Raw genomic sequence first — 22,341 nt, 5'->3', positions numbered from 1 at the left:
CTGAATAAAATGTCGACAAAGGATGAGGGTAAAAGGAAAGCAAGAATAAATCTGTGCTTTAAGAGTATTTTCCCCTGATGTATTGATTGGTTTTCTATCACAGTAAAGGGAGAATAATGGAATGGTTCTGAAGGTATTTCAGAATGTTTTTAGTCTCTTCTATGTCTTAAATATTAAAAAAAGGAAAGATAAAGTTGTTTAAGGGACAGTACTCTCATCATCCAGATAAATACGGAAGCTTTTTATGTATGGCATGTAATTTTCAGCATTCAAGGCATATTAAATAGTCTGTGTGCAAAATCAGTCACATAGAGAGCCTCAGAACTCCTTAAGCAGTACTCAAGAGGAGTAAGTGATGACATTTCAGGTGACAGAGCCCACCAAAGAGAATATGCAAACACAGGTGTGCAGTTGAGATTTACATCAGTTTAGGAGATTAAAGTATTAAAATCTTACTAAAAATGAGTAATTACATCAATGATGCCTGGCAGTAAAAGGCACTAACAGATTTAAAGATATTTAAAGGGAAATTTGTGTATATTTTAAATATTATAGTAATTGAAGAAAATATTTTAATCTCAAAATAAGGTATTTAGGGTATGAAGAAATTATATAAAATTAATGGTTTTACAGGTAACTGATACTTGGACTTCAACTACAAAGCTGTTCTTGACATGGTCAGAAATATCTCCTTTGAAGCCCTCAATCTGAGTTTCAGCCTTTTGTCCATTTTGCCTTGAATAATTTTAAGTCTCCAAGACCTGCCACTTGTTCTTAGACAATCAAATGGAAGATCTGCCCTTTCAGCATCTGCAGCTGTAGGTCTGTGATACATCTTGTGCTGATTTAGAACATCTAATGAACTTCTGGGTCCATTCCACTTGGTTCTTGTAAAAACTTGCCAAAAAGCCTGTTCACCTTAACCAGTCACACTTTTTCTTCCTGGGGATGGTCTTAGGGTGTCTTCTGCTCAAGTGGACAAAATGTTCTGTGGTTACTTTCAAAGTGTGTGGGGTTTTATTTTTGTTTAGGTGGTTTTTTTTTTTCCTTCAACACTTTCAACGGCATTTTGAAGATAAAGATAATTCCATTTGCCTTGTCCATGAAAATAAGTGGACAAAATGTTCTGTGGTTACTTTCAAAGTGTGTGGGGTTTTATTTTTGTTTGGGTGGGTTTTTTTTTTTCCTTCAACACTTTCAGTGGCATTTTGAAGATAACAGTAGTTCCATTTGCCTTGTCCATGAAAATGTCACAGCTTTGCTTGCAAAGTTCCCTGCATCTGTATATTCAAGTCTCACAGGGGTGATCATCGTTCTGCTGCTTTACTTTCCTTTTAACTTTTAAAAAATAATGTCAAACCTAACATAATTCTTATTGTTCTCTCCACTAGTTGAGAAAGGAAGGTCTTTTTTTACTGTTAGTTTGTTTTTTCCTTCTCTTTGTATTTACCTTCTATCTGTCATTTTACTTTCTTGCTTCTTCTTTAAGCCTTTCTCTGTGTGGTGTTTTGTCATTTCTGTGAGTGTCCTTTGCTATTTTTACAGCCTTCAATTTTAGATCAGGTTTTTCTTCTCTGATCCCGTTCTCTAGAGCTCTTGCAGTGCCCCCAGCCTCATGGCATTTTAGTATGTGATCTGCTCCGTTTTAATATAAGCTAAGTATTAAATTTTACTTTGGTTGTGGAACTTGGCTTAAGACATCTTTCTTCTATTTTGAGTTAAATTCTTCCACACAGGTCTTTTCCAATGGGTTTTAAACCCAGGTTATAGAAGACTGGAACTGTTTGGAACTGTTTGGTCCTTTGCATGTGAAAGTATATTCTGATGACTTTGAGGGTGTTTGACACAATATGACATCTGCTTTTTTTATGCCCCAGAGGTCTGTGCACTGTGATAAAGGCTGTGAAATCAGCTTAACACAGTTGGGATTTTTTGACACAGGAGTGTTGCTGCTTGTCTCGTGTTTTTCCTAAGTACTACTGGATGCTTTGATTTGTTGCTACACCTTTCTAGGAATTTAACTTACATACATTATATGGAGTGGAGTAGAATGCAAAATTTAATTTTGAATTTATTTTTTTGGTGTTATTTTGGTCATCATTTGAATTTTCTGGTTTCTTTATCTTCAGCCTGCTAGTAGCTCTTTGTTGCTTCCAGAAGAAATTAAAATTAATAGGCATTATCATGTCTTAATCTGTGGTGTAAGGATATTGTGTAATTGGATTTATATTTCCTGCATTGCTTCTGTTCACTATTATCTTTCTGCATTGTGCAAAAGAAAAAAACTTCTAAGTGTAGGATATTTCATCTTGAATACATCTGTGTTGCTGTTTTCACTCCACAGAGCAGAAAAAAATCGTGTTAAAATTGAATTTTCTTACTTCTGAATAGCCTCTTGAAATTTAAAAAATATTATGTCCTTTTAAATAACTTCTAGTTTAGATGCCTTATTTTTTGGGTAACAGCCAGTTATTGCAGAATCAGATGTCCAAATTTTTAGATGCTATTATAAAGCACAGTATCTTAAGAAATGCTTTGGATCATAGTAATGGGGAAGGAATGGCAGATGGGAATAGTCAGCTGGGGGAGCTAAAGGTCTTCAGTGCATCTGCAGGCATTTGAGAGGAAGGAATAAGAACTGCAAAATGAAATGGAAAGAGCAAAATGCATTAGCGATGGAATTTTTTTCCACAAGAGCTCTTTGATGATGCAGTTGAAGTGCTTTTTTAGCTGCTTTAAGCAGTAGAAATTAAACTTCTTTAATTTCCATTTTTATGATCAGAGTAGTCCTATGAGAGACTTTCTGATATCACTATTATGCTGTCTTCAAAAACATTTATCTTGGTAGTAGGGCAGTTGTATAAATATTTGTAGTTCAGCTTCTTGAGAAAATGTTTTATGACTGCCTTTATTTGGTACAGAAGATCATAAGTCAGATGGGGATTAATGAGAATGGGGACTGGTTTGTGTCCCCATTAAGGACAGATATATTTGAGAGAATACTCAATATTGAGTATTCTATGTCTAACCATTAAAGGGCTGTGACTATAACTGTCCATTTTGGAACAGGTGTTAAATCCAGAATGTTCTTCTGATAGGGTTTATGGCTTTTCATATCAGCGGCATCAAATAATATTTCTTCCTTTCCCAAACAGGATGGGGAAAAGTAGAAACTGTCTGGAGTCTATATTACTGTGTGAAAACTTATGCCAAGATAAGACAATAACTTTGCAAGTAGGCTATGGTTTACATTTGCTAAGAAAATGGTTCTGAATTGTATCTTTCTTTTCTGCTACTTAAGTGTTGTATTTGTCCCTTTGCTTGAAAACCAGTGATGCTTGTCTTACAGTTGACAGCAAAAGTCATAAGGGATGCATGCCTAAGTGGGAAATGTGCCTTACTGCCAAAAGTATGTATTCCGTCATTTAACTCCATGCTTAGAGTATAACAGAAACAAAATTGTATGTGGAAAGGCTTAGGAGTAGGGTGGTTTTTTAAGTGCTAGAGTTTGTTAAATAAGACAGTGAAACATATATTATTAGTGTATTAGTATTAGTGCTTTAACAAACATTGTGAGTTATTCTCATCTAAAAGTAATTGGCTTGATTGCCAAGCAGCCTGGGTATTCTAGTGAGCTAACATTTTGAGGGATGTGTAGCTAGGATGAGGTTTGATTAAAATATTTAAGCTTAAAATAAGCGGTAATACTCTCTCACAGACTTAAAAAATGAAGCTTGATTTTTTTTTTAAATTTAATTTTATTTTTTTGGTGCACTGGCAGGATGTATGGGGGCTTCACTCTTCTCTAATGGATCCTTGAGCTGGAAGCATTACTTTATTATTAGTTATGGAGAAAACTGGTGCATTTTGCTGCAGTAATTCTAGTTGCATGTATTTATTTGCGCATATGGTGTTGGTGATATTCTATGAAATTGTAGAATTGAGTAATATATGTGATTAATGAATATATAGCTACTGGGCATGTCCTTTTTCACCTTCATAAACTTAATGAACAACAGTTTGTAAATGATGCAAAATACTAATTAAAATTTTAATTTGGCAATCATCTCAGTTTGATTAGAAACAGATGCTGATTATCTCAGAAATCTAAATGGACCCTTAGAAGGTCTTTCTTACTGCTTAAAATTGACTTGTGGAAGTAAAGTCAAACAACACCACAAAATGTGCAGTTACTTAGGCCTCTTTAGAGCACTGGGGCACTATGATTCTTACTAAATGGCTTTGTGTAATTCATCATTTGAGTTAAAAAGGAGCTTTACAGTCCACTGTAAGGCTGAATCCTTCTGCCCTAGGTACTCTATGTGTTCTTTATGGATGAAGTACATCTCTAACTGCTTTGAAAAAGTTAAGTGTTTTGAAATAAAAGTTGCAGAAAAGGCAGTGTTAAAAATACGATGAATAAAAACATTCTTCCTCTTAATCTAGCTGAAAGCAGCCAGACAACATTTGGAATACAGTCTGAATCCTGAGGCAGATGTGCTGCTGTAACTCTGGATTTCTAAAGTAAAATTGAAATGGCAGCTGTGCCAAAAATGTAGTGGAAAATAGGATCTTGAACACCAGGCTCTTCAGCTAAAGGTAGAATAAGTGGAAAGGGGAACCAAACTACTTGTGTGATTATGCGCTCTAGCACTCAGTAGTTGAGCAGGTCATACTTGACTGCCATTTATCTAAAGGTTTGGAAAAGATGAAAAATAGCAAATCCTAACTTCATCCTTATAGGTACTCAGTTCTTAGCAGTTGGTAATTTTGGATTCTTGGAAGAAACCCAGAAAAGTGCCATCAAGTGTCTTCTCTTTTTTCTATAAATATTTTAGAGATTCTTTTGGGGAATGGGAAAAGAGAAAATTTGGAATCAATAGTGTATTTTTTAAAAATGATACCCATATGTTGTACAAGAAGAAAAGTTTTTTTTTTGAATAATCAAGATCTTAAGTTCTTTTGTAGTGGTTAAAGTTCATAATGTTTGAAAAATAAATTTATTTTTGACATAGCAGTGAATGCAGTTTCTTTGGAGATGTTTATGTTGGTCCTTAACACAGCAGCATAAAAGCTGATAGGATGGTTTCTGCAGGATGTAATTACTCTGCAAGTAGAATTTACTAGCTGCTGCTTGGGATTAGCTTCGGAAAACAATCTGCCAACTTTGAAACGCTCTTCCTGTCTAATGTTTTTTTTTTGAATAATCAAGATCTTAAGTTCTTTTGTAGTGGTTAAAGTTCATAATGTTTGAAAAATAAATTTATTTTTGACATAGCAGTGAATGCAGTAGCTTTGGAGATGTTTATGTTGGTCCTTCACACAGCAGCATAAAAGGATGGTTTCTGCAGGATGTAATTACTCTGCAAGTAGAATTTACTAGCTGTTTGGGATTAGCTTCAGAAAACGATCTGCCAACTTTGAAATGCAGTAGCTTTGGAGATGTTTATGTTGGTCCTTCACACAGCAGCATAAAAGGATGGTTTCTGCAGGATGTAATTACTCTGCAAGTAGAATTTACTAGCTGCTGCTTGGGATTAGCTTCGGAAAACAATCTGCCAACTTTGAAACGCTCTTCCTGTCTAATCCTGTGATTGAATCTAGAGAAACATTTGTTAACAAGTTTCTTTAAAATTGCATTTGATGTTACTACCCAGATTTTTAAATGAAAGAAAACTTGTTGACATATTTATCAGAAGAGTCTTCTGTTAGCTCTACAGTGCTCTATGTGTGACTCTAACTTGTATGTGGTAGTGTTTCTAGGTAATTCTGTAGTAATTACTTTGTTCAGCTCTCCATTAAATGGATATTGGGAAATGTTTGTCAGGAATGTAGGGGACTGAACCCGTGTCACTGAGTTTCTCTGTCATTGTGGTAACCATGAATGAGCTGCATGGTGAGGCAGATCATAAAATGTTCTTTCTGTGCCCGCTCTTGACTCTAAAAAAGCCCAAACAATGTTTCAATCGATGGATAAGAATAGATAATTCCAAGTGCTGCCCTTTATGTTTTTAGGTATGCCAGCAAACTGAACTTCAGTTAAGATATAAAGTTGTAGTATTTTGCAAGATAAAATTTTCATATTAATTTGTGCTTGGCCAAAATGAAATTGATAATCATCAGGTTTGTGAATGACAGATTTACAAGCCTCTGGAATGTTTTCTTTAGGGCTCTTCATCCTTTTAATTGGTAGGAGAGCTGGGAATGGTGTCCTTTGCTAATCAAGCAATTCATTAACTGGCTGATTACACTTTATATTCTCAAATTTAATGGTATCTAGGTTAATACTTTGGCATTCTAGTGCTCACTTAGTTTGTAGCGTGATGTGTGGCAATGGAGAAGATTGATTAGGAAATTATTATTTTTTCTGCTTCATGCCTAGAGTGGCAATTGAGCAAAATATAGATTGACAACACTTGTTTTTGGGAAGGGTGTTGTGCCTCTTGAGTACCAGGTGCTTTGTAACTAAAAGCAAATTTTAGGAAGTTCACTTTCTAAGGACACCAGTGGCATGTGCACATAAATACCTGAAGCTGAGTCTTGGAAAAGGAAAGGACTTTGTGCATGGAGTTCTTGCTCCTTACTGGGAGACTTAGAAACAGTAAAACTAAGTGTTGCACATATATAGCAGTATAATGTGTGCATGCATCTTTATCTCTTCATTAAAACAGAGTAGTGATATCAAAATTATTTTGAAGTTTTTGGACTACCTCACTGCCTCTGTTTGTTTAACCAAGCCCTGCACATTAAATTATTCATATTTTAATCTAAATTTATGTGTCTTTGTGTTTCCAGGACAGTCCTGTGATTAAAAGTCAATGAATAAACTGCATGTAGAAAGCAAGAAAACTAGAAATAATGGAACTTGTCCTGAGTACTTGCTTCTTTCCCTTCCTCTCTTTTTGTACCTTTGTTTTTTCTAAGTCTCCAGAGTTTGCAATGAATTGCTCAATTGTTTCAAGCTATGCTTCCTAACCCATGTTACTGAAAAGGGAAGAGCCTTTTCCTGGTGTCCTTTGCTTGTGCAAAGCAAAGTCTGACACAGTGATGAGCAGCTTGCTAAACTGGCTGCAAATGAACGAGGCAAAACTAGTGAATTCTTTTCTGTGAGGTGAGTTTAATCAGTTCCTTGTGGAAGGTCAGATGATGACTGGTGAGATCCTCAGAAGGACTCTAATTTTTTTTTTTTTAATATTTTAAGCAGTGTTTTATCTGGTGAAGATCACCAAGTTCTGTCAGAAGTCAAGCAGCCAGTTTATCTTTCTAATCTTGGTTAGAATCCTGAAAGCTGTATTTAATTATATCTAATTTTTTAATGATTACTGGAATGTGTGTTTGCAGGTGCTATTTTAGGATGAAATTATTAAATATACAAACTGTAGTACTCTTATTTAAATAATTAAAAGCCCCAAAAACAACAGTAAAAAAAAAAGCTTTTCTAGCTTCTGTGAACCAAGAAAAATTGGGATACATGTTTCATGATGCTCTGCATGCAGCAATACAGACATGGCCTAACTGAAAGCTTGAGTCTGACTTTAGACTATGGGTAGTGTATTTCTTTGATGTGAAAATGGTGAAATCATTAATGCCAGTGGGAGGTTGTTTTTCATGCTTCAGTATTTAGGGAAGCCAGTTTTGTTTTTGAATGCATTCTGGAGTCATTTTCCAGCTTTAGGTAGAGGCTAGGGTTATCCTTGTTTCATCTTCCTCTTTTTCTCTATTACCTGAAAACATGAAGGCAGTGTGAATTTTGTGAAAAGGCAAGGAGCAAAGTGTTTGTGGGGCTGCTGAATGATTGCCTAACCTTTAAGATACTTGAGCCTGTAAGAAGTAAACTATTTAACAGCTTTATGTATATAATAAATAGTGGTTTAAAATAGTGGTTTGCAATAATATTTGTGTTGGATTGAAAAATAAAATTTCTGATAAAACTGTATTTTTGGTCACACTGTCCACAGCCTAACCTAAATCTTTAGTCACGGCAAATGACCTGTTTTCTGTGAAGGTTCACCAGGATCACTTTTACCCCAACAATGTTAAATTATTTGCTAGTGACATGCAAGAAAATCTGAAATGACTGTCACTGTATCTGTACAAAACTGATATGGTCAAATTACTAATAAAGAAGGATGTAGACAGCTTGTGAAGCTTGGAATAAATTCCCCTTGAAACAAAATGTAATACTGGAAGAAATGGTTTTGTTGATGAAATTAAGCTGATTTGTTTGGAAGAACAGATAAAGAAGGAATCCTTTCCCTCTTCTTGTTCTCCCCTCAATATTGCTGGCCTGTCTGTAAAACAGTTTCTGGACTCCTTTAATAGCTCTCTGGAAAAAAACTCTGCTCTGTCCTTGGCTTAGTTTGTTGGATGGAGTTATTTTTAGTGAGATATCTTAGAAGAAATAGTGGAATTGTAACCACCATTTCTATACAACATGTTGTACTGTTTTTATTTGGTCAGTGTATTTACACGGTCAGTGAGGGCTTGGAATGACAGGGTGGAGAGGCTCTCCTAAGGGATTTCTACTAAGAATGCATAAAACTGTTACATTTGAAAATGGAAGCCACTATGTTGGAATTAAAATGAAAACTTAGGTCTCTGGAAGGTGAAAGGCAGGCTTCAGACTGATGCAATGACTTAGATTTATAATTATTTAGACAAAAATGGATCATCTGGAAGGAGTCATGGAGTTTTGGTACCACTGTGTGAAATTTGTTTATAGCTTCAATGTGTCATGAAAAGCAGGAATTTTTCAAATTCTAACAAGAATAAGATTGTTAATGAGAGTATTTTATAGAAAGTATTCTCATTTCATTTACAGAATCGCATTTAATTGTTTTGATACAGCTACTTCGTTAAAGAAGAATGCTGTCTTTACAGGCTGCTGAGCTTTACATTTTTACATGCAGAAATGTAATACTGTTGTGTATTTCCTTTCTCTTCAGAGCTACATTCTTCTGCCTTGCTGGCATCTTTATTATTTTTTAAAGCTGGTTTTCCTTGGGGAGTACTACAGATTGCATCAAGATGCAGACAGGGTAACCATAAGCCTTCTCAACATTGCTGCCTTGGCTATTTCATATGCATATATCAAGTCACTGTTTTTCACTAAGCTACTTGTCCAAGTTTGGAATTAAATGGTCCTTCCTATGACTTCCAAGAGAAGTGGGGTGGGTGGTTTTTTTTGTTGTTTTTTTTTTCCCCTTGGGTTTTTCAGTTGAGAAGGAAAAAAGTTTTGTTGAAATGCCTGTTTAACTGTATATCAGTGTTGGTCAACAAATTAGATATTCTGCTCCATTCAGAGAATAAAACTGCTTAAGCACATCCCCTCCCATGGAGAGGATAGACTTTGGGTAACTTTATCTTGCATTTGGAGTCTGCAGATCTATTGCATGTGATGGCCTGGGCTTTGTTCCTGGCTAGTCTCTAAAAACTACCTTGACTGCAGCCTAGTATCAGCTCACTGTAGGTGTTGGAGCACACATCCAGTTCATGGAGAGCAGGGTCACACAGCGTGTTATGCTTTGGTGACACTTCTGTCCATCTACGTTTTGAGGAGGTATTCTGCCTTCCTTATCACTTAAAATCCTTTCAGTCAGGGACTACTCCCATTATACTTCATCAAGAGCATGTTATGCAAATGTGTGTGGGTTTGGGTGCCACAATATAAGAAAGATATGAAGTTATTAGAGAGTGTCTGAGAGAGGGCCATGAGGATGGTGAAGGGTCTGGAGGTGGAGCTGTATGAGGAGTGCCTGAGGTCACTTGGTCTGTTCAGCCTGGATGCGACTGAGGGGAGAGCTCACTGGGGTCTGCAGCTTCCTCCTGGGGGGAAGAGCAGGGGCAGACACTGATCTCACTTCTCTGTGGTGACCAGTGACAGGACCCAAGGGAAGGGCCTGAAGTTGTAACAGGAGGTTTATGTTGGATATTAAAAAGAGGTTCTTCACCCAGAGGGTGGCTGGGCACTGGAACAGCTCCCCAGGGCAGTGGTCACAGCACCAGCCTGACAGAGCTCAAGAAGTGTTGCGACAATGCTCTTGGGCACATGGTTTGACTCTTGGGGTGTCCTGTGTAGGGCCAGGAAGTGAACTTCACGATCCTGATGGGTCCCTTCCAACTCAGCATATTCTATGATTGTATGATGTGTATTTGTGTATGTGTACTATTTAAGTTCTTCTATTAGGAAATGTAATATTGTGATTTTAAAATACCTTGGGTTGTTAAATTAGAGCATTGCTGCTTTACTTACTTGTTTCAAGAACTGCAAAAACACTAACACTTAGAGGACAGTAAAGATACTATTGTTCTCACTCCTTAGAGAAAGCAATGTTAAATTCCTGAATATAGATATATATAGTTAGATATAGTTTTGTTAAATCTGTATTTAAAAATAAGCTGAAACTGTTCTTTTTGTTTATATCTGATGAAGTAAAGTCCTTACTATTTGCTGTTTATTCAACTTGCTTTGTTTTAGTGCATATCTAGAGACAAGCAAAGATTGTCATGAGTTTTATTTTAGAGAAGCTGACTTCTAAGAAGTGTGTTTTATAGTTCTTGTTAATCCTTAAAATTATTGTAGTTTAAAATCTGCCCTTCCACTTCAGAGGGAAGGTTGCTTAACACTATTGACCCACTGATGTTTTCCTGGTTTCTGCTTAATTAATTATTAGTGATCACTTATTGAATATGTAGTTCTTTTTCTCTTTTCAACTAAACTGATAATATTACAGATTAAGTAATATTTTAGCTCATGCTAATAAAATAAAAAAGCCTTATCGTAAAGTATTTAAACAGTTTTAAAACAAATTTTTAATTTTAGATTAGTGAAGACCTGAAAAATGAATTGGCTAATGAGCTGAGTGTGTCAACCCCTGGCTTCAGTTTGCCTAAAGTAAAAGAACAAATGTTCTATAAGGTAAGTAAAAATTGCTGAGTCCCACAGATCTGCATTCGTTCTCTCTCAGTTAAACGCAGAGTTACTAATTTTAAGTTTACCTAACAGTCACAGTAAATCCAAGTGTCTAAAAGACTAATGAGAGTTCCTCTACTTCATGTGAGTATAAGGGTGGAAGGAGGGCCTGGGAAAATGAAGGAAGCTTGAAACTCTGTGTCCTGTTCTGCCATCCCTTACATTTGCCACAAAAATGATCTTAAGTTTTAATGTTTCCCAGACAAATGACTTAATTTACATGGCTGTCAGATTGTTCAGGATGGAGACATTGTCAAACATCTGTTGCTGAAATTAGGTTTGGTCTGATTGTTTTGCAAGAGAGCAAGGGGAGAGGAAAAAATTTGTAATGTGGCCCACTGATTCTTTGGAGTGAAGCTGGTTGAGTTCCAGATCAGCTTGCAAAACCTTTTGTATGTAGCTTATGTGAATCAAATATTTCCAGACATTAGAAACAGAAATCCATTTGCAAATATCAAATCAGTAAGTGATGCAAAGCGACATAATTGGATCAATACTCATAGACACAAACTTTGAAATACCTTATTTTGCCTAGTTGCATGACTTTTTGTAAGCAAGCGTTATTTTCCCACCAAAATAATGATTAGCTATTCCTAAGTCAAGATTTCATTTCACACACTTTGAGTTTTGTCTGGAGACAATGTTAAAAGACAGAAAATGACTCAAAGCTTTATTGGTCTATCTTAAATCTTAGGTCTGTAAACATTGTTACTGTGTTATTTTTCTATTTCACAATGTGGGGTTTTCTTCCTTCTTAGGTTGGACTTGCAGATGCTGTGGATTTATTTAGAGCCAGAAGAGTGTTTATTAAAGATGGCTTTGCCTATGTGCCGTTTAAGGAGATTGATGTGATTGTTTTGAATAACTATAGAACAAAGTTGTCTAAAGCACTGGCGGTAAGTCACATGAAGTCTGCTTTTCACAGCTCTTGTGGTATTGCTTGGTGACACTCCTGGACAATAGCCTTTTTGGATTTAAAATGTATATGCTTCCATCTGGAGAATACCAGAAACCTTACTACAAGTACAGGTAGCACTAAAAAGCATTCATTGTGAGCTGAGTGTCCATTAATTTCAAATGGTATTTAGCATATAGTGTGCATTCTAAAGAAATTTGTGCTAGAGGATTTTAGAAATTGTTTCTGGCAGAGATAGCAACATGATGCCCTTTCATTCAACGTTAGCTCTATGCACACAACTGTTTTTTCTACTCATACCTATAATTCCTCCCACAACATTTTGCAACAGTTTTTTGTTGGAACAAGTATAACAGTTGTGGGTTTTTACTCTGTGTTCTGTTGGTACGGACTGAGATTAGCTCATTTGGTTGGAGCATGGAGACCATTAATGCCCTGGTCATGAGTTCAGTCTCTGTACAGGTCACCCACTTAAGAGCTGGGCTTGGAGGTCCTTCTGGGTCCCTTTTAACAATGAATATTCTATGCACTCAAATGAGGATAAGCCAGAATATGTCAGGCAAAGGTAAAGTTTTTGTTGTATGAACATTTGGGTTATCATATCTAGTTAGGACATCTGTCCTATTGCAGACAATATATACTCCTGTTAGTAATTCAGTGTTCAGCTCAGGAATTGCTTGTTTTACAATATCTCTGAGACTCTTCACAGGGTTTAAAAGGGGGTGATCATGTCTAATACACAAAATTTTAGTCATAGAAAATGCAGCATTGAATAACATGAAGACAGATTGGATTGCTTTTCAAAAATGTTTTCAAAGCCTTGTATTGTTATGTTACATTAATGCCAAGGTTGACCACAAGCATTTAGTAAACAAACAGTGGGAAGCAAAAATGCATTCCTTTGTCAAATTAGAAAATTAGCATACTGCAGTCTTATCAATTTTGAATATAACTGGAGTCTGTGGAATTATTTCATGTACAGTGAAAATTATTATAGTCTTATATGAACATTTTCATTAGAACTCTGCAACAGAACTGCAACTAGAGATGCCTTTATTTGAGTTGATGCATAATGTTTTTGCTGGAAGCTGATAACACTTGTGCAGGATTTAAAAAGAAAGAACGTACTCCACAGAAATGTAGCTAAATATGCACATTATCTGCATCTATTCAAAATACTTTTAAGAAGCTTCGTGAACGTCTGGAATTTGTGTGTTGTGTGAATAGCTGAGAAGTCTGAAAAACAGTAAGAACTGCAATGAGTAGGCCCTGACTTAGTCTGTGTGTTCTCAGATTTCTCCTCAAACTATCTCATATGTTATTCATTGCACCTGGATTGATTCCTTAAAGGCAATAACTGCATTACAGGAAAGTACTTCTTTATGTGATACTTAGTAGTCATGGTTAAGAAATTTGAGCAGTCATGACCTAGGAAAACTATCTTCTACAGGACTGCTGTATTTGAAGTTATTGTGGTGTTTCACATTAGTCTTGGTTCACATTAGTCTTCTAATATATAAGCTTTGTTTATTAAAGTTCACCATGTTTTCTAGGCAAGGGATAAATGATTAGTGATTTCTGTCCTATTCCAAAGCTCCTAATTGAACTTGAGGGGTTTTGATTACTAATTTACTAATTTAGAAACTGTATTTAATAAACTGTTTCAGCTAATTTTAGCCAGCACAGTGCACAGATGAGTGATGCTAGGGATATTATTGAGTCTTTGGAAATGAAGGCTGAAGTTCCAGCATGTTTTACTGAGGTCAGTCTGATGTTAACTCTGTTACACCAGAGGCTTAATTGAAGTGTGATACTTGGTAGCTAGATACTTAGTGTAGTTTTCACTAGAACAAAGCTATAAACATAAATTACATTTCAGTGAAACTGTAAGAATACACTTTTCACTTTTAAAAGCAAGGATTGTATATATACAAATCCAGAGAATAATCTTAACAATTTTCCTCAGCCATATGTAGACTGACGAGGCAGAAGTTATGACACAATAGCACAATTCAAGTATTGTTTGTGGAAAGTAGTTGTTGAAATACTATTTGATCTAGGCCCAAGTTCTGCAAGTACAGCTGGTTTAGCTGTGCTTTTTTAGGACATGGGTGCTTTTTCGTGCTCACTGCAAAAGAGCAGTCAGCCAAGAGAAATGTGTTTCATTTCAGGCACTCTGGTGATACAGAGGTCTTCACGACTTTGCACAGAAGTTGTGCATCATGGCCAGACTTAATTAAGAAGTAATAAAGCCTTGAACATCATCATCTGTTTTGTTACTTAATTTGTCTCTTAATGAATATATCTGATAACATTATCACTTTGGTAAGCATTACTTGTGTGTTCTTTTGGGAGTATGTTTTAGTAGTTTTGCAGCATCTGGGTGTTCACACTTTGTTCTCAGCACTTTCTAATGGACAATTCTTGTATTAGAATTTGAGAATTTAAGACTGTAATGGTGTGATCATCTTAATTAGGCTTATGCAATAGCATATATTAAATACAGAAATATCTAAAGAAGGGGTTTGTAAAATTACGTTAAAAAATTGTATCTTTTGTTAGATATTTTGACGTCACTGGCTTAAGGTCCCTGGATGGCCAGGTCCCAACTGTGGGTGAATGGAGCCACATCCAATTGGTGTGTGGTCACTAGTGGTGCAAGGGGTTTGTAAAATTACGTTAAAAAATTGTATCTTTTGTTAGATATTTTGACATCACTGGCTTAAAAATTGCCTGGATGGCCAGGTCCCAACTATGGGTGAATGGAGCCACATCCAACTGGTGTGTGGTCACTAGTGGTGTTCCCCAGGGCTCAGTATTGGGCTCAGTCCTGTTTAACATCTTCACTGATCATCTAGACGAGGGACTCGAGTATACTCTCAGTAAATTAGTGAATGGCATAAAGTTGGGTTGGAATGTAGGAAGGCTCTGCAGATCTGGATCTGGGCCGGCTGGATGGATGGGTGGAGGTGAGCGGTATGAGGTTCAACAAAGCCAAGTGCTGGACCCTACACTTGGGTCATAACTCCCCCAGGCAGTGCCACAGGCTGGGGGCAGAATGGTTGAAAAGCTGCCCTGCAGAAAAACCCTGGAGATGCTGGTTTACAGCCAGCTGAACATGATATCCAGTGTGTGCCCAGGTGGCCGTGAAGGTCTTGGGCATCCTGGCTTGTATCAGCAATAGTGTGGCCAGCAGGACCAGGGCAGACATTGTCCCGCTGTACTCAGCACTGGTGAGGCCACACCTTGAGTCCTGTGTGTAGTTCTGGGCTCTCAGTTCAAGAAAGACATTGAGGTGGGTCCAGAGAAGGGCAACAGGGCTGGTGAAGAGTCTGCAGTGCAAGTCCCATGAGGAATGGCTGAGGGAGCTGGGGTTGTTTAACCTGAAGAAATGGAAGCTCAGGGGAAATCTTATTCTCTACAGCTGCCTGAAGGGAGGTTGTAGCAAGGTTGACCTGTGCTTCCAGGTGATTTGTCACAGGACAAGAAGACATAGCCTCAAGCTGCACCAGGGGAGGTTCAGGTTGGATAGCAGGAATTTCTTCACTGAAGGGGTGATTAGATATTGGAGTGGGCTACCCCGGGAAGTTGTGGAGTCACTGTCCCTGGAAGTGTTTAAGGAAAGACTGAACATGGCTTATGCTGCTATGGTCTGTTGGATGAGATGGTGTTTGGTCATAGGTTAGACTTGATCATCTCACAGGTCTTTTGTAGCGTAAATGATTCTGCGATTCTGTGACTTTGGGCAATACTTGTGGTTTTGGCAGTCTGCTGTATACTTCTAGTGGACAAAATACCCTGGTTACAGATATTGGGGAGATGGTTTTTCAGGCATGTTGTTTCTTGCAGCTGTCATTAGTGGCACAATTTTTCAATGTTAATGCACCATAGTTTTCCAGTATGGGTTGTTTGTGCAGTATTATTGGTCTGGGTTTTGCTTCATGGAGCTGATTTGGTGCTACTCTAAGGAGTCACATGCACAGGTTTTAGGAAGGAGTTATGCCTATGCAGGAGCAATATTATGATGGCCTGCTCTGTCTTTTCCAAGGTGCTCTGAAATTGTACACCTTATGGGAATTGTTCTTGTGCTAAAGATGCTCTTCTTAGGTCTCCAAAGGATTGAATAATTTGGGTGGTTGCCTAGCCTTGTTACATTGCTCATTACATTGCAGATATATGTCACCATCCTGCATATTAGAGTGCTTCTGGTTGGGGTTGTAAGGGAGGAATAGAATGAGACTGAATTGATGTGTTGACACTGAGCTTTGAAAGAACAGTAAATAATTCATAGCACTGACTTTTAAAAAAAGTTTTATGTTGACACTGGCAGAAATTCAGTTCAGTCAGTTACACTTTAATCACTTACTAGTCAAGCCCATGAAGCATTCAGATGTTCTTTCATCATTTAAAAACAAGCTTGACACCCCAGCTGTGGCTATTTCTTGAGGCCTTATAATAAGAGGAGTTGATATTAGTCAAACCTTTTTGGCAGTTCCAAGTACAACTGAAGATGTTAATTTTATGTGCGAAATCAATACTGCAAAGGCCTTCTTTATGTATTCTCTGACCCATTTGATAGTAAATAATTTCCTTGTGCCATTAGTGATGATTAAACTGTAGAAAGCTTAAACATTTTCTGTAACATGTGAGCTGTAATGTTAGCTCAACAATTGTTTTATAATGTAACACAATTTAAATTCATAGAAGTTTGCTTAATGTTTTATTCATGAGGGTTTCACTGCATTTACACTAACATACAAAATTATCCATCTCATATTTGAGGAAAGTAGTTTTAAATTTTGATGAAAAAAAAATCAGAAGATTCAGCTTAATGTCATGGCTCAGACACTAATCACAGACCTATATCAGGGCTGCATTGGTCTCAGTACTGCATAAAAGAGGATTGCTCCAGAGAAATCTGAAGTGAGACAAAAGGGGGGAGGGTGGGAGAAGCAGCCGACACGTGGACGTGGGATGGAAGGAGGAGCCCACGCTGAAGCAGGTGGAGAAGGAACCACAGCCTGTGGAGAACCTGTGCTTAAGCATTGTTGTTTTCCTGAAGGATTGCATCTCATGGGAGAAAGCCCATGTCAGAGCAGGGGGGATGGTGAGCAGGCAGGAGCTATGGAGAGGAGCTCTGGACCGGGGAGGTGTGGGAATCTGGGCTGAAGGAGCAGCTGATGAGAGAGGGAAGCAAACGCCTTGTCTTGTTTGTCTCTGCTCCTCACTACCTGAGTCTAATTGACCATAAATTACATTAATTTCCCTCATGTTGAGTCTGTTACACTCGCAGTGGTAATTGTTTATCAATCTCCCTGTCTTTATCTGTGTGGGAATTTGGCCCTTAAGTTGGGGTGAGTTATCCATGGCTGTTCTTCTAATATTTTGTTGTGAGACTTGTAGTTCTGCTGAGGTTGGATTCTGAGGAAGGGAGGCTCAGCACTGTGGTTCCAGCTCACACAGCCATGTTAGCTTCTGTGTTTCCTAGGCTCTTTCTCTGGAACAGCTCCCTGATAAATTCAAGATGTGGGGATCCTAGATACTGAAAAACCCAGCTCTGACTGGGATGCCTTCCAGTAGTGTTTGAATCAAATACATTGAATCTTTGTTGTTTTACCTTAATTCAGAAAATGCTTTGTCCTAAAGTTTTAGTGGTTTTTGAACAATATATTTTAAAGCTGTAAGCTGATCTTTGAGAATGTGTAAATATTCCTGCTGTGTGAGTGCTTTTATGGTGTGTTGAAGAGTTTATTTTACAAAGACTTGTAATTATCTATGCTAGTATAACTGAGCCATAGATTTATCATACTTATTTTTAAATACTGCCCCTTTTTTGCCTAATTGAAGTAATAACTTGGCTGGTCTCTAAATTACTGCAAAAAAGTTGCTTTTGTGAAAACTCTTTGTCAGAACATCATATAACATCTTACTGTTTGCAAATTAAAATGTAACCTAGAAATAGCACTAACAGGCATCATAAGAAATTGATTCCAATATAAATACATATATAAATACATACAATCTTGATAGAGCGTTTTAATTCCTAATTTAATTCCAGCACTTTTTTACTTTGAATTACCATCTTTTGTAATCAGAAAAAATGTCTACAAATAAAATTGCTGGGTTTTGAGGACTTGCTGCAAAAGGAAGACGTCACTGCTGTTTTCTAATTTTGTATATTTTTTCTTGATTCTGTTCCTTATTTGGCATGTAATCTTTTAAATGGTTAGAAATGGGAATAAAATAATTTGCATTACTAATATTTGTAATGATTTGTCTTTTAAAATGAAATATTAGTCAAACAAATATGCTCTTTTGGTTGACTTATGCTATAGTTACAAAGAACCTCCTAATTCAGAAAAGTATCAGTATACATAGCACCATCTGTGAAACATTTTCTTCCTAAAACACCTACGTTTTTAAGCGGTAGAGCAGAAGGCTTTATGTGGTGGCATTAATGTTGAGAAAGTATGATTGATGATGGTCTTGTCACTTGAAATTAATTTCAGGTGTTGTGTTCCCAATGTTAACTTAAAGTAATTCACTGTAACATAAATGGATGATTTTTATAATATGCACATACAAGGTTAGTAAGGCAATAACTTAGGCAGTGTAAGGTAAAACATGATTACAGTGACTTTGTCCTCTGAATCTTTCAGGTAAAGTTTGCAGTGAGAATTTTGCAGAGAAGCAGCTGGTCTTGGTTTCTGAGTGTTACAAGGTGATTGTCTAAGGCGCAGGTCAACTGAATAAAATAGTGATATTTTGGGTGGGAAAAGTGATATTCACAGAAATTATTTTGAGAGTGTGTGTGTGTCAAGAGAAGACTGAAGCTTGTATGTGGACGTGTTACTGGACTTTCCTTTGTGACATTTTTTTGGCTATTGTCCCATTGCTATTTTCTGCTATACATCCTTCAGTGTTTTGTCTCCTCTACTAATTGAAGTACATGTGTTCCTTCTAGAGACCACACAGATTGCTATCATAAAGTAATTATAAATAATGTTAGGAGGCTAAATGAAATTTGACTGCATTCAGTATTTTTTTGTCTCTATTTCTTCTCTTGTCTTCTTGCATCTTTCATACAGAGTATAAGAGTTTGTTAAGTACAAAATTTGCAGCATAAACCATTGCTGTGGTATCTACATAGTCCTGTCTGGTTTGATTTGTATAAAAATGCTTCAGTCTTCAAATCCACATCAATACTTCATGATAGTCAAGCTAACAAAACAAGATTTGCAGTATTAGAAGCATGTAGAAGGTTTGCCCAAGTAAGTAGGTTGTTCCCCAAATTTCAGAAAAAAATTGGAATTGAATATATTAGTTGCAAGTGCAATTTTATTCCTATGTTGTGTGGTAGATGTGATAACCTGAAAACTCGTCAGTTAATATGGCACTATTAAGTGTAATTTATTAATATGCTGCTAACAGTAATTTGTGAATGATGCACTTTAGTCAGTCAGAAAGAACTGCAATGGCATATGCAGTTGGTGAGTAAACAAAAGTCTGTATCTCAGAGTGACACTGTATTACAATTGTGAATTTTTCCTGATGATTTTCTTATGGTGGCCTGTGACCCACAGCCATTGGCTATGTGGTTGCTGTAGCAGTTTCTGTCTGGAGTTAATTTCATCCACTCTGCTCTGGCTTAGCAAGTTTATGAAGCAGGCAAAAAGAAATGGGTTGAATCACTAAAAATTTTGATGACTACCTCTCCAATTACATGATTTTTTTTCACACATTTTGCAATAAAATATGGAGAATGGCTGTTCTCCTTAGTTAAGTGTTATGATGTCCTGAGCCAAGGAATGTCCATTGCACATGTGACATTAACATGTTCATTGCCATTCCTACTAATGATAAAGACTGGCTGACCTTTGGGGAAGGGCTAAATTTTAAATAATTTTTTCCGTCAGAAGGAAAAATTGGAAATGACTGTGAGTAGATCAAAATCAGACTTGAAATAAATTGAACACCTGGTAGTCATCTCAGGTCTTAGCAGATTAACTTATAAAATCTTTTTAGAGGTTGGAGCGCACCTTAAAGCAGTGAATGTCAGAGTAAAGTATGCACAAGTTTTATCTCAGCAACGCCTTTGCCAAGATGTGTTTAAAAGAAATTCTACTGAAAACCAATTTTAAAAAGCCCCAGTAGTTTTACTGATTACACAACTCAAGTTTTGAACTCTTTTAAGAAAAAAGTAGCAATGTGCTTTTTGAACTTACTGAATATTTATTTTCAGACTTCTAAATATAGATGAAGTGAATATTTTTAGAAATGCTTGTCACTGCCAGTGTTCCTGCAGCTAATTTCTGGGTGACCTCATTGTATGTCTTTCCATTTTACTGCAGTTTCCCAAAGGATATTTTATCTGTTAATGTATTACTTCTTCAATTAATTCCTAATTGGCATACCTGTGCTATAGAGGAAGTGGACTTTTTTGTAGTTCTTGTAAACAAAGTTTATTTTTCAGAATAGCTTTTTCCTAATAATAGGAAAACAGGATATGTTTCAGAGGCTGTGTATTTGAACAGAATTTTTACAACAGAAAATATTCCTGGAATATTAGAAGCATGATCTAATTAGGCTGCAAATATGAGCTAGAGTAGTTAAACTTGACTGTAGTAGCATTGGAATCCTGCCCCATCCCTTCCCAGCTGTGGCTTCATTTTGCACCTCTGGCTTGAAAAGAAGCAGGTCCCTGCTTGGATAATGACTTGTCTCCAGGAAAGCATCAGGTGCCTCTGCCCTGCCTGTGCTCTGCTGCCAGGCTCCTGCTGGGTCATCCCTTTCCTTCTAGTTGCCATTGACTCCCCTTCCTCAGGAGTGTACTGCTGTATCCCTGCATGTTTGGACTGCAGGGGTGTTTTAAAGCAGGCTAATCATTGATTTGGGGCTTCTTTTGATTGGATTTCCTGTTGGATTATTCCACAGGTCCTACATGAGTTATTTTGGTACATTTGGTAGTGTCAACATACATAAATGTTTTCTATAACCTCATTGGTCTGATATCTATTTCAGGGAGGAGACAGTAGAGTATTATAATATAGATATTTTGTTGTAAAAATGGATTCTGGAAGGTGATGATGTATTTGGAAGTCTCCAGTTCTATGTGAAATTTTGTAAAATCTTGTATGTGCTCTGTGGATTTTTGCAGGGACACTGAATTAGCTGTCCAGTGTCTGAGTTGTAGAAAGGTAGAAAACAGACCAATGAAGATACTCAGTTTCAATTTACATGTAGCTTGTGAAAGATCTTTTTGGCTGTAATTTTTTTCTGTATTTATGTAAACAAATGCCTTTTTATGTAAATACTAGTATTTCTCTGTTTGTAAGGATTGATGTTTAATTTAAATAATCTGTATTCTTGAACAAATATCAGAAAGCAAAGGTCTTTTTATTACCATCTGTTGCAAGTTAAGCAAAATGACTTGGTTTATTAATGACTGCAGCCTTTGGTATGTATGTACACATGAAAAAAAAATGGATTAAATTTGGATGTAGTGCTTAGAGCTTTAAGTAACAGACAAACCAATGCATTTTCCCTGTTTTGTTTTTTTTGTAGCTACAATGGCAAAGTGAGGTGAAGGTTGTTCTGTTACCAGATTTCTTAATCCCAAACATTATTTATGTTTCTTTTTACTCCATCCTTTTGATTTATAGACAGTAAAAATAAAATTTAAAAATGTGGAAATCCCAACACACTGCCCCCCACCCTCTCTCTTTAAAACTGAAGTGTGAATCAGGAGAATCTTCTTTGGGGATGGTGGAAATGTAGAATTAATTTTTTTCAAAGTGAATAGAATGCCACCAGTTGTCAGAGTAAATGAATAAAACTATTAATCACTTCTTACTCTAGATGACAGGCTTTTAAAGTAATTTTTGGAGGAGGTGAGTCTCCCAGGCAGTATTGTAGAATGCTAGGCATGTGACACCTCTTGTTGACAGAAAGCAAATACTTGTTTTTAAATAAAAGTTGATGATAGCTCATATTGCATGAGCAAGTAAATAGAAGAAATGTAATAAGAAAAAATAAAAGCTATGAATTAATTTAGCATATATTTAAATTTAAAATCAGTCTCTTATTTGTTACACACAATACATTTTGCTGTGTTAGACACTTTAATAAGTGTGATTTCAAAGGCAAATTGCACTGTTTCTTTTGAAATATGATTCTAAACTTTACTGAAATTTTTTCTCTAAATTGTTGCTACTGAACAAATACCTTGGGGTGAATCTGCTTTTAAATTTGGTATGTTCTCTGATGTTACTGTCCAAGAAACAAAAGGATTTGGAGAGTAGGCATCTTGATGCCCTTAGTTACCTTTTCTTTCTTCCCTGTCAGTGCTTTTATCACTCATAGTGCAACTGGCCAGTTTTAGACTAACCAGTTTTAAATAGCAGATCCAGTTGGACTTTTGATCTTAAGTTATTTCAGGAGGAGTGAGGAGGGG

General features: G+C 36.6%; 1 protein-coding gene across 2 annotated transcripts in view; it reads left to right on the top strand.

Annotated features, from left to right (window-relative positions):
- PRIM2 (DNA primase subunit 2) overlaps nucleotides 1-22,341 on the top strand; it is a 92,392-nt gene that overhangs the window by 12,396 nt on the left and 57,655 nt on the right. The window contains exons 5-7 of one of the 2 annotated variants that reach the window (XM_039730529.1): nucleotides 10,823-10,918; nucleotides 11,731-11,868; nucleotides 14,060-14,170. In XM_039730529.1, the coding sequence (XP_039586463.1) occupies nucleotides 10,823-10,918; nucleotides 11,731-11,868; nucleotides 14,060-14,071 (246 nt within the window). In that variant the 3' untranslated portion in view covers nucleotides 14,072-14,170. Of the gene's footprint in view, nucleotides 1-10,822; nucleotides 10,919-11,730; nucleotides 11,869-14,059; nucleotides 14,171-22,341 lie in introns of those variants that run through there. The other variant, XM_039730519.1, reaches the window with a different exon arrangement.

The sequence above is a fragment of the Passer montanus genome, unplaced genomic scaffold (assembly GCF_014805655.1).
Source record: "Passer montanus isolate IOZ18808 unplaced genomic scaffold, ASM1480565v1 scaffold11, whole genome shotgun sequence".
NCBI lineage: Eukaryota > Metazoa > Chordata > Aves > Passeriformes > Passeridae > Passer > Passer montanus.
This window is presented reverse-complemented; position numbering and strand designations above follow the sequence as displayed.